Source organism: Amblyomma americanum, chromosome 11 (assembly GCF_052857255.1).
Source record: "Amblyomma americanum isolate KBUSLIRL-KWMA chromosome 11, ASM5285725v1, whole genome shotgun sequence".
NCBI lineage: Eukaryota > Metazoa > Arthropoda > Arachnida > Ixodida > Ixodidae > Amblyomma > Amblyomma americanum.
This window is the reverse complement of record NC_135507.1, coordinates 109,042,268-109,060,787: the sequence shown is the minus strand read 5'-3', so window position 1 is coordinate 109,060,787 and position 18,520 is coordinate 109,042,268. Positions and strand designations below refer to the sequence as shown.

General features: G+C 45.1%; 2 protein-coding genes across 5 annotated transcripts in view; both read left to right on the top strand.

Annotated features, from left to right (window-relative positions):
* Aldh-III (Aldehyde dehydrogenase type III) overlaps nt 1-18,520 on the top strand; it is a 106,779-nt gene that overhangs the window by 12,081 nt on the left and 76,178 nt on the right. For all 4 annotated transcript variants that reach the window (XM_077644263.1, XM_077644266.1, XM_077644264.1 and 1 more), the window contains exon 5: nt 14,811-15,032. In XM_077644263.1, coding sequence (XP_077500389.1) covers nt 14,811-15,032 — 222 coding nt within the window. The remainder of the gene's footprint in view (nt 1-14,810; nt 15,033-18,520) is intronic.
* On the top strand, nt 16,035-18,198 carry LOC144111119 (uncharacterized). The gene has a single exon (XM_077644262.1). It carries the CDS (start codon nt 16,161-16,163, stop codon nt 18,066-18,068), a length of 1,908 nt encoding a protein of 635 aa, XP_077500388.1. The 5' UTR covers nt 16,035-16,160; the 3' UTR covers nt 18,069-18,198.

Genomic DNA, 18,520 nt, shown 5'->3' with positions numbered 1-18,520 from the left:
ATGGCAGTTGGATGCTGGCGAAATTGATTTATTTTCAATCATTAAAGACGTGCTGAAGCACCTTCTGAGGAGAGTACATAAACCCACTCAATCACTGCATCCTCGCATACTTGCACCCTCCTCCATTTCACTCTCCTGCCTCTGTCAGTTAAGAGATTGGTTCAGAGATTCTTTCAGGTGTCATGCAGCTACCATGGCCAGTGGGTTAGCAGGCTGGTGGGGCTGGCAGAGGAGTGCCGACCTTTCAGTGTGCAAAAAGTGACAAGAGGGAAGGCAAAGGCTCGCAGGTGCTGAAATTCAAATTTTGACTGCAGATAAGTGGGCTCCTACAAAGCGCATTAAAAAAAAATTCTTGCTGAAGGGTGTTTGTGAAGTGGCATCCTTTAAATACCCTTTAAGTTCACCCTGCCACACCTCAGGAAGCAGTGGGGCACCTGATGTGAGAGCATAATCTTGCATTGGACCAGTTCATTACTGGCCGGCTAATGCATGCATGTGCACTGTCGGGGCTGCTGTTCATCATCATGAAGGCGGTTTTCGACACACTCATTCTCTTCACATCAGAACAGGCACTGAAGGGAACAAAGTGTTGTGAAATATTTTGTCGACATCACAATTACGTATTTAGACATGTGGTGTAATGCACCGATAGGGCAACTGTTCACCACAGAACATGGCTTTGTTTATCTAAAATTTAAAGACCTGCCCAAATAAATGGTAATATATCTTTAGGCTTGGCCAATACAAATGAGTTCTTTTCTCCTCATTGTTGCGTCAGGGATCTGCAGAAGTGATTTGGTGACCATTACATAATTGACTTGTGTGTGTTTGTAACAGTCACCTCTATGATCAAGATGGTCTGTAGGATCATATCCCATTTGATTATTGCGTTACTTACAACTGAGGGTTTAATGAGAATGTGTACACAACGCCAGAAGGACAGTGCTTGTGGTTCTCGTTCTTTGCTGTTGTTTACCCAGGTGCTTGACTAACTAGCTCAACTGTCTGTATTACAAGGCAGCAATGGAGTAGGCTAGTTAGCTGTGCATTTTTGATGGAATGAATATGCTATGCTAGGACAAAACCGGGTATACGGGAAAAGCGTGCTTTCCCGGTTTGTCTTGTCTAATTTCTATTGTAGCATAGAACTTCAGAAAACAGCACTTGTTAACACTGGGCCACAGTGTCCTGTATTACTCCGCTGGCCAGCCACAACGAAATCAACCTTCTAATGTTTGACTTCACTGAACAAGCCCAGTATCAAAATCCTAGAGATTATCATTTTTTTTTTCTTGGGATTAGCTTCTTGCAGAAGTACTTGCTGTTGGGCTAGTTGGTTCATCATAAAGTTGAATGGCGCAAACGAACAAACACAGGAAGACACAGAGACAGGAAGAGCGCCTACTACCAACTGAGTTTATTGCAGAAAACACCACCTTTATACGCCATTACATTATCACCATCAGTCCGTTATCATAGCCAGGACAAGCTAACAAGAAAAAAATATAGAAAAAGGTTACATTTATGCATAAAAGCTAGAGAATCGCTACTCACAGAACAAGGCATGAAAAGTTTTACGAACATGATAAGATGGAATGACAAGATCTACACATGGCCATCTAAAATATCCAGTTTGACCGACGAAGTGCTTATGCACGTGGGCCCTCCTTTCTGTATGTGAAATGCTTCGATGACTTTGCCCCTTCCAGCACCGGTCTGCAATTTGTAAAGATTGCGGACCAGGGATCCAAAGTGATCAGGGAGGTTCCGCCTTTCATTGCTTTTTATGGTCCGTTTGTGCTCACTTGCTCTCTCGTTGAAACAACGGCCGGTCTGCCCAATGTAGACACGCCCACACTTGACACTTGAGCGGTATCTTGTAGATGACATCAGACTTGTATTCTGTACAACAACGGCACGTGCTAACATGATGAGTCTTACCTATACACTAATAATATTCTATTAGGAAGTGTAACATCACATCAATACCTGGGGGTTCACATTGCCAGTAATCTGTCTCGGAAAACACATAGTATTGATCACATAACGTCTAAGGCAAGTCGCACACTGGGGTACATTTGCCGCAGTTTTTCATTCACTGACACCAGCATAGTTAAAAATATTATTGTACACAACTTACATTCATCCGCAGCTTAAATATGCATCATCAGTTTGGAATCCCAGGCATGTCACACTCACGCAGACCCTTGTAGCAATACAAAATCGCTCAGCCTGATGCATCCTAAACAATATACAATAACTGCCAGTGTTACTAACATGAGGGCATTCCTACTGCTCCCACTGTTGTCCGTCATCATCATCATCAGCCTGACTGCGGCCACTTTTGGGCAAAGGCCTCTCCCATGTCTACCCAATTAGCCCTGTCCTTTGCCGGCTGTGGCCACCTTATCCCCGCAAACTTCTTTTAAACTCATCCGCCCACCTAACTTTCTGCCGCCCCCTGCTATGCATTGCTTTCTCTTGGAATCCACTCCATTACCTTTAAGACCGCTGGTTGCCTTGCCCTGCCCGAGCCTATTTCTTCCTCTTGATTTCGACTAGGGTGTCGTTAACCCGTGTTTGTTCCCTCACCCTCCCTGGTCGCTTCCGGTCTCTTAACATTGCACCTATCATATTTCTTTCCATAGCTCGCTGCGTTGTCCTTAACTTAAGCTGAACCCTTTTCGTTAGCCTCCATGTTTCTGCCCCATAGGCGAGTACCGGTAAGATACAGCTGTTGTACACTTTCCTCTTGAGGGGTATTGGTAAAATGCCATTCATTATGTGAGAGAACCTGCCATATGCGCTCCACCCCATTTTTATTCTTCTTGTCATCACTCTCATGATTCGGATCTGCGGTCACTACCTGCCCTAAGTAGGCGTATTCCTTTACCACTTACAGCAGCTCGATACCGATTGTGAACTGCTGTTCCCTTGCGAGACTGTTGAACATTACTTTGGTTTTCTGCATATTTATTTTTAAACCCACCGTTCTGCTGTCTGTCTAAGTCATTGATCATGCTTTGCAGCACATCTCCTGAGTAACTTAACAAGGCAGTGTCGCACTACACACCCACAATGCACATACTATAGCGCAACAGCACTGTATATATTCATTTTGTGAACGGATGTACGTACATACAAACAAACAGAAATGGAACAGATTGACATTGATCAAGAAAAGGAAACAACATTGGCTAGTAGCAATGCGGTTAACTCTTTTTTGAAAGTACCCAATTCGTGTTTTATTGCTGACTTTATGGTAGCTGTGCAGTTGTTACAGATATCTTTTAGTATTTCCACTTGAGATTCCACAATGCTGCATGACTGCTGAGGTTTCCACTGAGTTAAATGCTTTCTCGTCCACCCAGAGCAAAATATCCCGCCTGTGTCTTTGTAATAAAATATTTTATCACCACTCATACTTGACTTGCATACACTTTGGGTCCAACCGCCACCATACATTTCGTCTTGACTTAACTACCGCCAAAAAGTAAACATTCCGCACTGCAACGCATTCAGCTATTCATAGTTATTCCTTCCTCAGACCAGCTAAGAACGGAACTTATCTGCATCACTTACTAGTGAAACTAGCACTGATAATTTTAGAATAGCTCTTGAAGGTTATATTTCATAAGTTATTGTAGTTATTGACATCTTATGTGTAATTAGTGTGTTTGCTGTGCGTTGTATTCTTATATTCCTATTTCTACTTGCACTACTATGTAACACTTCTGGGACCGTTATGATTTGTATACATTATTTTTCATGTTTGCCTTTTCATCTTTGCTTAAATGTTTTTGTTATTTCTTGTTCAGTATTTTTTAGTATTGGTTCAATTTTTTGTGTGATTTGCCTCTTTTGTCTTGTATCATACTGCTGTCCAGATATTTGCTTGTCAATTTTTTAGTCCGCTTTCTTCATTTCATATCAACATTCCTTATGTACAGGTATCCGAAAACTTTTCTAGCCCACTGCTTTTCCCCCCATTTTTCTCAATCGCTCCTCAAACGCTATCTTACTGCTAGCTTCTCTGCTCTCGAACGACGCCCATCCCCTAACACCCTGTACCCCCTGATTTTGTGTATTGCAATGTGCTTCCAAAGCTAGCCTCCCTACACCGTGTTATTTGATTTCTAACCTTGCTTGAACAGCTGGTCTCATGCACAGGACCGCATTACCGAAAGTCAGGCTTGGGACCATCACCCCTTTCCAGATCCCTCTTACCACTTCATACTTATTGCAACTCCACAGGGTCCTATTATTCATGACAGCTGCATTCCCGATACTTTCCTGCTGGCTAACCTCAGCCTAGTGGCTCCATCTGGTTTTTAGAACGGAAACATTTTTTGTCAACAAACCGATGCTTCTTTTTAGATCTCGGAGCAATGGAATTGTCACTCTAATGAGATGAGATGAGACAAAACAAAAGCTTGACGCTTTATTTATGACCTGTGGACTTACTGAAAAACCTACTAACAAAACTGAATTCTCTCCGAGGCGGGAGGTCCTGCTTCGAAGTGTGCCTCCTTTTGAAGGAGTCTTAGCTTAGGCAAGAGTCACGCATGCTAAACTCAGGAATTTGTGTATGTAATGAGAGAGTATATTATGGCCCATATTGAAATAGCATTTGGTGCATGCGCACTTTTATACTAGCAGTATATTCCACGGCGTCAGAATATCATTAGCACTCATCGCAGCCTTGCTGAAAGGAACTACTAGAATGGAGCTGTGAGTTGCATTGAGGTGGCATGCCTGTTTTCTTTTTTTTTTTTTTCACTTTTGCCCCAGCTGTTTTCCGCAAATGTATTTATGGTCATAGATAAGACTGTTACATGGGAAAATGTAATGCGGGCTTTGTTCAGACCTAGCAGGATGGTCATGTGTGTATACACTAGGCCTGAGCAGATATGAGAAAATGGCTGGAAGGGAGAGCAGCAGCAGGTGGCCATTAGAAGATCGGTGGCAGATGTGTCTCCTGGCTCAATGTTTGCTCAACAGATTTGGCAACATTTTCATTGCCAGTATATTCTGATTAGCATTTTTTTTGCCAGTATATTCTGATTAGCATTTTTTTCCGGCAGAATTTTTTTTTTACTATAATAGTACTTTAATAGCTCAGCCCTCCATTTTGTCTGCCTATAAAAGCAGGCAGGCCCCTCCCATTGGCCCTGCTCCGCGCTAGCTGCCGCGATCGTATAGAGTTCCCAATGTCATCTCTGCCGCATCCTGCTGCGTTTGTCTTGGGAACCACTCTGAAATATGTATAGTCGCCGAGTGATTTTGAGTGTCGGGGGACCGCGAAAACGTCCAAAAAATCGGGCAGTCTTCTCAGCTGGAAAATCAAATTTTGACGAAAAAAATCGTTCCAGCTTTTATTTTGACGCAGTTCCCGTAGCGAATGCATTGCTGCGGGAACTGCACTGCGCTGGGCAAGCGCGTCGGTTCGCAATTAGGCCTAGCAGTTAGAGCCGGGCATTGACCTCGGAACCAAGGATACAACTTTTTACACACAGTATATGACAGTTTACCTATCATCGAAATGGCTGTAGGAAAGAAAGACTGGGCACAGCGGTGCGTTAATTGTAGCAGATGCTTGCTGTGGACAGCACCGCTTTTTTTTTTTTCTACTGGCCATCACCGCATAGCCATACACGTCCTATGCACTTAGCTGCTTCGTGTACTCGGGACGAAAGTATTCGACACAGGTGAGTTCCACAAATATTGACCAGATTTGTGCAGCGGACGACGTCCGTGATACGCGCCCTCGATGCGAAGCATGCGCAACGTGCCGGCCACCCGCGGAGAATCGCCACTTGGGGACGCTCCCGTTAAGCCTGAATTCTGAGTTATATTCGAACCGGCATTCCATTCTCCTTGAAGTTCGACTTCCAGGTGAAAAATTGTTATTGGGAATCTACTGGTATGTGCTGGTTTCTGCTGGAACCCTCAGGTTCTCGGACCACGCTGTACCAGGTAATCATTCTCTTAAATTCAAACACCCAAATAAAAGGTCTTGTAACAGTAGCTTGGTTTGGGCTAGTTGGTAACAGTTCTTAGAAAACATAGCGCAAAAAGGACACGGACGACACAGAAGTGGACAGGACAGGCGCTAACTTGCAACTTTATATTTCGAAAAGCCACCACGTCTAATATATATGAGCCGATCACCACAATCAAGCGATGAGCATGCGCAAAGAAGAGCACAATCAGGATTACAGCGTGTGAAAAATAAGCAAAAAATTTACGTTAAAATAACAAAATGAAAGCACGGTGCCGGGGGAACACTGAAAGAAAAGAGAAGAAACATCGTGTACTGAAACTTACTGCAAAAGCGCTTTACAAGCTTGTCAAGGTTAAGAACCAAACAAATAACGCAGCAAAAAAGGAGATAAACAGATCGACTAAAAGATGAGGGGAGTGTACAAGGCTCCACACTGAGACAAGCACGTGGTGAAGAAAGACAGAATGACAATGGGGAAACTACATTTATGGGCATGGCAATGGAAGTAAAAGATAGCAGAAATTTAGGTCAAAAACAGATAAGGGCTGTGATACTATACATAATCAAATGAAAAAACTTGAAAAAGTTTGAAACTAGGAAACAATGAAATATATGTATATGAAAAAATACAGAAAGACCTAAACAGAAAAAAGGATAAAACCAGAAGTATAAAACACGAGTGTAGAGTCGAGTCGATCTGTTTATCTTCCTTTTTTGCCGCGTTATTTGTTTGGTTCTTAACCTTGACAAGCTTGTAAAGCGCTTTTGCAGTAAGTTTCAGTACACGATGTTTCTTCTCTTTTCTTTCAGTGTTCCCCCGGCACCGTGCTTTCATTTTGTTATTTTATTGTAAATTTTTTGCTTATTTTTTCACACGCTGTAATCCTGATTGTGCTCTTCTTTGCGCATGCTCATCGCTTGATTGTGGTGATCGGCTCATATATATTAGACGTGGTGGCTTTTCGAAATATTAAGTTGCAAGTTAGCGCCTGTCCTGTCCACTTCTGTGTCGTCCGTATCCTTTTTGCGCTATGTTTTCTAAGAAAGGTCTTGTCTATAAATACTCAAGCAAGCGCTTATTTAGGAAAAAAAGTTATAGAAATGCTGTTTTTTATAACTCATAAACTTATGCTTTGTCAAAATAGTTGCTTGTCACTGCTGGATACGTCCGTTTTTATTTTATTCCTCATCTTAGCATGTATTGGTAATTTACAATTGTAATATTTGTGATATTTGTATGTGCAAAATTGTACATGTTCTACGACTATGCATATTGTTGTAGGTGGGGATTTAGAGGAATGGGCCATGGTGCATATTGTTGTAGGGGGAATGTAGGGTGATCGGCCATGTCGTGCTATGTATGCCTTTTGTCCTCCCCCTCAAGTATGTGTTCATGCTTGGTATAAAGATCTGGCTAACCAGCTGATGGTTCTTTGCTGGTTACACTGGCTCCAGCAGTGCACCTACTGGTTTTCTGTTGGTTATGGTGGTTCTAGCAAAGAATTTCTTGCTGTTTAGTTTGGAGAGCTTTTTTCTTTGTGTGGTAATATTCTTCAGCTAACAAAACGTTGCAACTAAATCTCTTCAACTATGAGTGCTAAAAATTCAATAAATAGTGTCAAAATTTAATGTGAGAACATTGCTTTTTAACCATTCCCCACTTACACCTGTGGAACAGCTATAATTTATTTCATTTCATTTTATTACCCTGAAGGCTCAAATGGGGGGAGGCGTCATTGAAACATTACATCGTGTCATACAACTTAACAATGAAAAAAGCAAACAGAAAAGTAATAAAACAATGCATGAGAAAGACTTTACACACACACACGCACATGCACACACACACACACGCATATATATATATATATATATATATATAAATTCAGGGAAAAAAACTTCTTGGCACGGTCAGTATCGAATCGAATAAATGGCAGCGGAAAGTAAACGAAGACATCGAAGAAACACACAAACGAGGACGATGCTGCACTGACAACTGAACGTTTATTGGAAAGGCCGCATATTTATACTTAGAGACCGGCCAGTGCTTCGAATGATATCTTATCGATTCCTGCTTGCATCCCGGCACAGATATCTCACTTCTTTTTTCGATAGGCCAACCGATGGCGTGCTGACGCATTGCTCTCCGGATTCACGGATGGCCCAGGCTTCCAGGATTTCTCTTGTCAGCTTGTCTTTGCTCTTTTTAACTACCTGCACGTGGTGAAGGTCAGCAGGGCTTGTTTGTTTTTTGCAAGTTTCGCAATCTCTGCAGTGTATCGCAAGGTTGGTGCCAGACTTGCCTGCTATGGCTGTTGCGTGCTCTCTTGCTCTGTCGTTGACGCATCTCCCGGTTTGGCCTCTGTAATGCTTCCCGCAGAATAGAGGGATACGATAAACAATGCCCAGAAAGCACTGAGAATACCTCGTTCTGTGTCCGATTTGGCAATCGGATTTGTTTTTCTGCCCATTCACTCGCGCACACATGCTTTTCGCCTTGTTTGGCGCCGTGGGAATGATCTTGATGTTGTGCTTCTTCCCGATCTTTTTGAGATTGTGGGTCAGCCCATGAATGTAGGGAATAACGGAAAACTTCTTTCTTTGAGTCGATGCTTCAGGGGCACTTTCCTTTTCCCTGCCAAGCTTCTTCGGCAGCACGAGGTCTTCTGCTATGCTGCAGAGCAACGCCAAAGGATATCCGGCTTCCTGAAGCCTAGCAACTTGCCTCTGAAGGCCCTGGCTCATCTGGTGTGGACACGACTTCTTTAGAGCAGATTGCAATGCTGCCCTCACAATTCCTCTTTTGACCGTCTTAGAGTGGTTAGAGCTGAAAGGAAGAAACTGCTTCTTTGCTCGAGGTTGGTATGTCCAACATAGGTGCCCCGGCGAGAACTCAAGGCGTATGTCTAAGAAGCGTAGGACGCCGTGCTCAGGAAGCTCCCATGTGAACTTGAGCCTTGGACAGCTATTCTGAAAGGTGGTCAGTGTGTTGTCTTTTAGGGTGTCCGTGTCCTCTTTTTTCTGCTCGCATAGAACCAAGTAGTCGTCGACGTACCGGACGATCCTCACGATGCGTCTGTCCTTGGTTGCTTCCTGTATTCTTTTGTCGCAGGCCGCGAGGTATAGATCACTCAGGGCTGGAGCGACTCTGGACCCGATGCACACTCCACTCTTCTGAATGTACAGGGTGTCTTCATGGGAAGCGATGGTAGACATAAGGTAGGCTCTCAACAGCTCCAGGAAGGAGTCCACTGAAACTCTTGCGGCGTTTTGAAACGACACAGCTCCCTGCTTTTCTATAGTGTCTCGCAGAACGCTCATCAATTCATCATGTGGGATGGAATAGTACATATCTTCAATGTCGAGTGAAAATCCATAAGAGATGTTCCAGTTGTTACTCTTTATCTCAGAGATTAGCTCTTCAGAGTTCTTGATTCTAAAGGGGTCATCCACGTTTACGTTGCTTAGTTGCTTGGCAAGATAAGCCGAAAGAAGCATCTGCCAAGTGTGTGCTTCTGACAGAATCGCCCGGAAAGGGATCCCAACTTTGTGCGTTTTGGCACTGAAAAACACGGACAGGGTGCTTTGTCTTGTCGCTTTTACCTTGAGGTGGAGCGGCCCTAAGTTGGCGATTTCGAGCATCGATAAAACCTTCTTTTTTGCTGTTGTGAGATGCTTTTTGTGTACTTCACGGAAATTCTTCTTCATGGCATCCAAGGCTCTCGTTTTGTAGCTGCAGGAATCCAACACCACAAAACCCCCTTCTTTATCCGCAAGGCACAGCTTCAAGTTTTTTCCTTTCAGTTCCTTTATGACTGGTTCGAAACTTTTCTTGCGTCGTTCACCTGCATTTGACCGACATAAAATGTCAATTCCTTCAGCCACAATTCGGCTGGCGTCTTCATCATCCGCTTTGGCGGCGACATGTCTAGCGATGGCGAGCTTCCCTGCAGCGTCAAGTTTAGGTGGAAGCGCGAACTTAGGTCCGTGTTCCAACACGTCATTGGTTAAAGATGATAACTGGACGTTCCCGACGGTGACCACGGGGTTTTTTCTTATTTGGACGCGTGTTCTCTGCTTCTCTGTGCAAGCCTTTACAAATGGGAGGAACCACACATTCCACATATGCTCGGTGCAAAATCGTGTGGAAGCGGAATAGTGTCGAAACGAGGTTTCGTCCGAGGCTCTCACCTTGAGAAATTCGTTGAACAGACGAATCTGCCTCCATACTTCTGAACGTAGTATCCTCATCATCTTTCTTGCATTCCCTTGTGTGGGCGAGATCATCCCGAAGAAGGCTCTTAGTTCGTGAGCCAGAAGATTGTTCTGAAGGCAGCGTGACAACATACGGGCCCGGCAGGTGAAGAGGGCGATGTATTGGCACAGGTGTTGTGGTTCCAGTTGATGCGGGTAACAAGTAGAAAGGCTCAAGTTTGTGGAGATTAAGGCTAATAAGGTGGATTGTTGAGCTAGTTGGTGCATGATCGAATAAATGGCAGCGGAAAGTAAACGAAGACATCGAAGAAACACACAAACGAGGACGATGCTGCACTGACAACTGAACGTTTATTGGAAAGGCCGCATATTTATACTTAGAGACCGGCCAGTGCTTCGAATGATATCTTATCGATTCCTGCTTGCATCCCGGCACAGATATCTCACTTCTTTTTTCGATAGGCCAACCGATGGCGTGCTGACGCATTGCTCTCCGGATTCACGGATGGCCCAGGCTTCCAGGATTTCTCTTGTCAGCTTGTCTTTGCTCTTTTTAACTACCTGCACGTGGTGAAGGTCAGCAGGGCTTGTTTGTTTTTTGCAAGTTTCGCAATCTCTGCAGTGTATCGCAAGGTTGGTGCCAGACTTGCCTGCTATGGCTGTTGCGTGCTCTCTTGCTCTGTCGTTGACGCATCTCCCGGTTTGGCCTATGTAGTGCTTCCCGCAGAATAGAGGGATACGATAAACAATGCCCTGAAAGCACTGAGAATACCTCGTTCTGTGTCCGATTTGGCAATCGGATTTGTTTTTCTGCCCATTCACTCGCGCACACATGCTTTTCGCCTTGTTTGGCGCCGTGGGAATGATCTTGATGTTGTGCTTCTTCCCGATCTTTTTGAGATTGTGGGTCAGCCCATGAACGTAGGGAATAACGGAAAACTTCTTTCTTTGAGTCGATGCTTCAGGGGCACTTTCCTTTTCCCTGCCAAGCTTCTTCGGCAGCACGAGGTCTTCTGCTATGCTGCAGAGCAACGCCAAAGGATATCCGGCTTCCTGAAGCCTAGCAACTTGCCTCTGAAGGCCCTGGCTCATCTGGTGTGGACACGACTTCTTTAGAGCAGATTGCAGTGCTGCCCTCACAATTCCTCTTTTGACCGTCTTAGAGTGGTTAGAGCTGAAAGGAAGAAACTGCTTCTTTGCTCGAGGTTGGTATGTCCAACATAGGTGCCCCGGCGAGAACTCAAGGCGTATGTCTAAGAAGTGACTAAACAGAGATCAACGTTTGAAACAATGTAATTTGACGTTTCGGCCGTGGAACGGCCTTCATCAGAATAACAGAATAGGAACGGAGGACACAGAATACGACGGAGGGTGCACAAAAAACGAACAAACATATGATGCACAGAAGATTAAAAACGCATCACACACGTAACTAGAACGCGAATGTGGGTCACAATGGCTGAACAGGAGGGCTATGTTGCGAAATTTAGTGCGTTAACAATCTTAGCTACAGAATGCGATGACAGATGATTAAACGTGTCATGATTACAGTGCAAAGATGAGAAAACAAAATTACTGGGCAGCAAAAACTTAATTAGCCAGAAGTTGTACACTCTAAAAACACTAAAAAACACAGGTCACGGTAAAGCAGCATAAACTGTAACAGCATTAGCTTTTATTACATCCTGACAAAATAACCCAATGACGCTATCTGCCTGTTCTGTCCGAGCACAAGAAGAAGCATACCCGTGCAGTGATGTAAAAAGGTGAACGTAGCGAAATTCTAGCTATATGATGCAGCAGCAAGTTAAACATACAGGCGCGATTAAACGCAAACGCGGGGTGCGATATACATGAACAAAAAGCAGGAACAGAATAGCACTTAACATCGGTGGATATCAGGGTGATTGAACTGGTAGGGTGCTCAATTTCCCCGTGCTTTCGTTCAAACAAGAAGATACTTTATTAAACTTAAAGATCAGGAAAGACTCTAATTTCTAGGTCGTGATTAGATTTAAATGCAGATTCTAGAATAGTAGCTGTAATATGATCTAATGAATGGCCTGGGAGCTGGACATGTCTTGATAGGGGCAGGTTTGGGAGGGATTTAACATGGGCTCTGTGGTTATTGAAGCGTAACCTAAAGGGTGTTTCTGTCTGGCATACATAGTGAAGGTTGCATATGGTACACTGGAGTAGGTAAATGACGTTCGCACTATCGCAGGTGAAGTCACCCTGAATTTTTAAATGAAAGTTAAAACCCGTACTGGCTAACGCTCCGAGACGTAGTCATATGCGGACAAACTTTACAGCGGCTCTTGTTGCAAGGGTGGCAGCCTGTGGGTTGCGGAGCAGTAGTTTTTGAAGAAGTTAGTATGTCCCGTAGATTTCTCGATCTTCTATAAACAGCCCTTGGTGGCTCTAAGAATATTTCCTTCAGGCGAACACTTTGCATGAGAATATTATAGCGTTTTTTTAAGATTGCTGAAACTTTTGGTGCGGATGCAGAATGAGCGAGGACAAGGTTGGTATTCGAGTAGGAAGTATCTTGTTTTTCTTTAGCGAGTAGAATCCTTCGGGATTGTGTATCTGCGCGCTCTATTGCATCATCGATCAGCTGAGCGGGGTAATTTTGTTTAATGAGCTGGCTGTGAAGTGTGGTGTAGTTGTTTTTAAATTCAGATTGTTTCGAGCAGATACATTTGAACCGAAGTTTTGACTGTAGAGGATGCTGGTTTTAACATGTTTGACATGGCTACTATCAAAGTGCAAATATTGCTGGCTGTCAGTAGGTTTTCGGTACACCGTTGTAGTCAATCTGTCTTCGTGAAGCGAAACGGTGACGTCAAGAAAATTCACTTTACCTCTAGAGTACGTATGGGAAAATGATATAGAATGATACGGGTTGTTGAAAACGGCTATAAATGAAAGCAGCTCGGCTTCGCCATCGGGCCAAATAAGAAATACATCATCAATGTAACGCCTATAGTAAAATGGTACTAATGACCGGCTTTTCAAAAATTCTGTTCCCAACAAACCCATAAATATGTTTGCATAATTAGGGCCAATGCAAGTGCCCATAGAAGTGCCACTAACTTGAACATAATGCTTTCCCTCAAACTCAAAGTTGTCATGTTCTAATATCAGTTTAAGTAAGGTGGCCAGTGTACCACCGTCGACTATCTTTTCAATGCGAGCTTCATTGTAGATGGCCACGACTGCCCGGATACCATCTGCATGCGGAATGTTCGTATATAGTGAAGTGACGTCGAGGGTGCCAAGCAAAGAATCCTGAGGAATGACAAGATCAACGATATCGGACAGGAAGTTAGTAGTGTCCTTTATGTAGGACGGAAATGTTGGCGGAATTCTATTAATTAGCGTATTGACGTAACAGGATAGATTTTCCGTAACAGTGCCGACACCAGAAACGATGCGTCGACCCGGAATGTTTACTTCATGGATTTTTGGTAACAAGTAAAATCTACCAGCAACTGGGCTTACTTAAACTGATATTAGAACTTAACAACTCTGAGTTTGAGGGAAAGCATTATGTTCAAATTAGTGGCACTTCTATGGGCACGCACATTGGCCCTAATTATGCAAACATATTTATGGGTTTGTTGGGAACAGAATTTTTGAAAAGGCGGTCATTAGTACCATTTTACTATAGCCATTACATTGATGACATATTTCTTATTTGGCCCTATGGCGAAGCCGAGCTGCTTTCATTTATAGCCGATTTCAACAACCTGCATCATTCTATATCATTTTCCCATACGTACTCTAGAGGTAAAGTGAATTTTCTTGACGTCACCGTTTCGCTTCACGAAGACAGATTGACTACAACTACACTTCCTTTCTTTCTTTTGTCTGTGTGTGTTTTGCACTAAATAAGATGAATATAATGGCTGAAAATAATAAACTTTTCTGGCGGTAAGCATGCAAAGAGCAGCCGAGGTGTTCGAGGTACAAGTCGAAAAAGTGAAAAATAAGAATGAGACAGAAAAATAAAGTGAGGGAGGGAAAGCCCTGCCAAACCCTTTAAGGGATATATGGTATTAGAATGTGAGTGTATGAGTTCCACATGTAATTTGCATATATTGTAGTGCTTTGTTGTTGCTCTAGTTGCTGCTTTTCTTGTGGAGTTCAAAGCTGCACAGGTGTTCCTACAACGGGCAGATCTGCATGGTCCTGGCGGATGACTTGACCATTTTATCATAGGTTGCAAGTGTTTTTTTTTTAAACATTTGTTTTTAACCCTTCAGAAAGGTTATAAAAGGAAAACACATTGTATGAATGGTTTATCCAAAAAGAATTAAACGTGATGTTTCGGTGCTACCATGGAGGCCAATGGTTCCAGTAGCTAGTGGCTCCAGCAGCTTCTGGGAATTTTCTAATAAACTAGTACTGCTGGAACCAGCATATTTCCAGTCAGAAATTTTTGTCTGGGAAGCTTAACGATGTCCCACTGTGCGAGTGCAGATGATGTCAATGGGGCATGTGGTGGTGTCGCAAACAAGTCCGAATTTTGGGTGAAAAGCCTTTCTCTGTTCTTCCGGGTGCTGTTTCATCATGTGTGCACATGCAGGCCCCCAAGAACATCATGCTGGTTATGGACCAGGCGCTGATCCACAGCGAGCCGTATGGCGTGGCACTGGTTATTGGCGCTTGGAACTACCCACTCCAGCTGACGCTGTGCCCGCTCATCGGTGCCATCGCGGCAGGCAACTGTGGCGTCATCAAGCCCTCTGAGCAATCACCAGCCACTGCCAAGCTGCTCCAGGAGATGGTTCCCAAGTACCTGGACCCCGTGAGTCACCCCCCTGGTCAGGCTCCCTGTGGTGTGCTGCTGATTTGTCGGCATGTTCAGTGTTGCAGGCTCTGCCCACCCTTTGCAGCAAAGGGGTGTTTAAGTGGGTTGTGACAGTGAGGGGGGAGCGGCCCATTAAATAGTGTGCAGTGCTGAGTGTGCCACATGCTATATCCCTGGCACATTGTAGAATGAAATGTGACCTTCCATCTGTTCACTTTGTGCCTGAGAAATCGGGATGTCCACTGAATGCCTGCACCATGCACTAGAAAGAACATTATAGTTAAGGGTTCGACAGAAACCCGTCTGGCGAGGGAAATTCAGCGTATCCAGAAATGAACGCTCACCAAAGTCATATAAGAAAAACGTAAAAGCATTAACGTTTCGGCACAGCTACGGGTGCCTTGTTCACAACAGGATGAAAACAAGATGGGCTGCTGCTTATGTAGGAAAAACGTTACGTATCGTGCGGATGTATATCTCTGGTAGATTGCCCCGTGTCCTGTTAAGGGGGGACGCGGCTTTCAACTCTCGAAAAATGGTCAAAAAAGTGATTTTTTGAAATATTTATTTTCTGCTTTTACAAGTCATATTTTGTGTGATTACAAATTTTCATCGTCGAAAACCATCAAGAAGTGCGCCAAATCATTGTTTTGATGGTCAAGGGTGGCGGAAAATTTCTTCCAAGTAGCGAAAAAACGCCGCTTTTCAAGCCCCGATCTCTCGGCAACCGCCCAACGTAGCGCGGCCATCTTGGTCTCTATGGAAAGCGCGTTCCTTCGACTTCAAATTTCCCACTTCAGCGGTCTCCTCAGAGCAGAAACAAACGAATAAAAAGCAAAAGTTTCACGGTCGCGCGGTGATTTCCGATTGGCTCCGCACGTCACATGACAGCAGCGCGCTGCGCAATTGGTCTCCTTGGCGGGTGCGTCGTCTGCTACGCGTGCCTCTCGACTCGGCGGCTCCGCTGCTCGTCGTGTCCGATGGGGTTTAGTCATTTGAGCAGAGAACCTCGGCTCGCCGTGACTGTCTCTTGTGCAGAGCTTAGTTTCGAATACGGATTACGCGGCCGCCATGTTCGTCAGTACGCGCGGAGCATAGTTTCGGAAGCGGCTTTCACTGGCGGTCATGGGTCGGCGACCTCTGAAGTACAAGACGGCGCGTGCCTATGGCACCTGTAAGCGAAAATCGCCGATGGTGAAGAAGAAGAAGTCGTCTGCTTCAATTACTTCTGATGTGCAGCGCACTGACGAAGTTACGGGCTCGCAGGCGAGTACTTCGTGCGCGGCTACGACAGTTGGTGGCGCCGCTCCAGAGCCGCTGCCGAGCACTTCACACGCGGACGAAACATCGTGTGCGAACACGGGGGACTCTTCTGAACTTTCTACTTCGCGCTCAGCATCGCCGGAAGCATCAAGTGATGAAGGCACCGCGCGTGTCGCGGGTTCTCTCGGCACTTCACGCGATGACGCCACGCCGTGCACGAGCACCGGGCGCACCATTCAGGCACACCTGGAGCCGCGTTTTGTGTCGGAAACATCAAGTGATGAAGGCACCGCGCATGTCGCGGGTCCTCTTGGCACTTCACACGACGACGCCACGCCATCCACGAGCACCAGGCGCACTATTCAGGCGCACCTGGAGCCACGTTTTGTGTCGCCAGAAGCATCGCAGGAAGCCGCCGCGAAAGTGCAAGCAAAGCTGAGTGCCGTGCCCGCGACCGCGCGCAAAATGGAACTGACGGGTGGCGGCGAGGCGCTTGCTACTACAGAACAAACGGATGAGTTTGTTGTTGTGCAAGTCACGGCCCTAAGCGCGCTTCTCGAGAATGCCAAGTGCCAGCAGTGCTCTCAGCCAGGACTTTCGGTTCAGCTGGGAACAAGGTTTGGGTTGGCAGCACAATTGGAGCTAACATGCGCTTTGTGCGGTACCGTCGCAAAGGAGTGGTCATCACCGCGGAAAGAAGGCCGCAGAATTTTTTATGTTAACTTGAGGGCTATACAAGCTGTAAAAAGCATTGGCAAAGGAGCAACAGCTTTGAATGATTTCTGGTCGATAATGAATGTGTCTCAAAGAGGGTTATACCACAAGACATTTCAAAAACATCTGAAATCTGAATTCCGACTGGCCAGTGAGACGGCTGCTGCCAAAAATTTTTCTGATGCTGTGGCAGCTGTGCGCACTGTTTACAGCGAGATGGACCCTACCTTTAATAATAATATTACAGTTGTCTACGATGGGACATGGTTGACACGTGGCCACACGTCCCACATAGGTGTTGGTACCGTCATTGGGTTTTACACAGGACTGGTGCTCGACTGTGTCGTACTTTCAAATCGGTGCCACGGATGCACGATGGGCCCCAAAGAAGGAAATGACGGTTATCAAGAGTGGAAAGCATCCCACATCTGCCAAAAAAAAAACACTGATGTTAAATCTGGCAGAATGGAAGTTGAAGCGTCCTTAATCTTATTTAGAAGGTCCCTTCAAAAGCATGGTTTGCGATACACAAACATTGTTTGTGATGGGGACAGTAGAACCTTCTTGGCCCTCTGCGAAGACAAGACATATGGTTTTATCCCCTTCACAAAGGAGGATTGTGTCAATCATGTCAAGAAAAGGATGGGCACAGCCCTGCGTGCCCTTGTCACGAAAAGCAAAAAGGGTCGGCCTATTGGTGGGAAAGGTGGCCTCACTCAGGCTTTAATTAAGAAGTTAACAAATTATTATGGCAAGGCCCTGCACGATCACGACAACGTTGAGGACATGCAGAAAGCTGTGATGGCAACTTTTTATCACGTAACATCTACCGATGAACGCCCACGTCACAAGCTTTGCCCCCAAGGACCACAGAGTTGGTGCCAACACCAGGCTGCAGAAGCAGAGGGCAAACCTCTGCCCTCCCACAAGTACCAGCTTGCAAGGCATGTCACAGATGCATTGTTGCCTGTTTATCGGCGGCTATCGGATGTCCAGCTCCTCAGCCGTTGTCTGGGGAAAAAAACCCAGAATGCGGCTGAAAGCTTCATTCAGTAATTTGGTCGCTGCTGCCAAAAGATAAAAACGCATCTTTGACTGCAACAGAGACAGCTCTCAACGAAGCGGTTTGCAAGTTCAATGTAGGGACCCGCCGTGCTTACACAGAGTACTGTTCGACACTTGGGCTGCAAACTGGCCAACATGCTCTTCGCAGAGCAGCGGAAAAGGACGCCTTGCGGAAAAGAAAGTCAGCGAAGCACTTCAATCTCGAGGCAAGGCATCCAAGAAGCCCCGTGTTAAAAAGGACACAAAAGACTACAACCCCGGTGCCTTTTGATGAATGAAATACAAGGTGCAACTTCGGAAGCCATTTTCTCAAAACTGTTTTTTTTTTTGTCATTTGCTCTGATTGTTCCGCTGATTTCTTCGCGACTGCTGGGGCTATTTTGATACGGTTTTTTTCGCTGCATTCCTTGAGAAATGTTTCAGGTCGTGACATTCTTGGTTTT

Coding starts and splice junctions, on each gene's coding strand:
- LOC144111119 (XM_077644262.1), top strand. CDS start 16,161: ATGGGTCGGCGACCTCTGAAGTACAAGACGGCGCGTGCCTATGGCACC.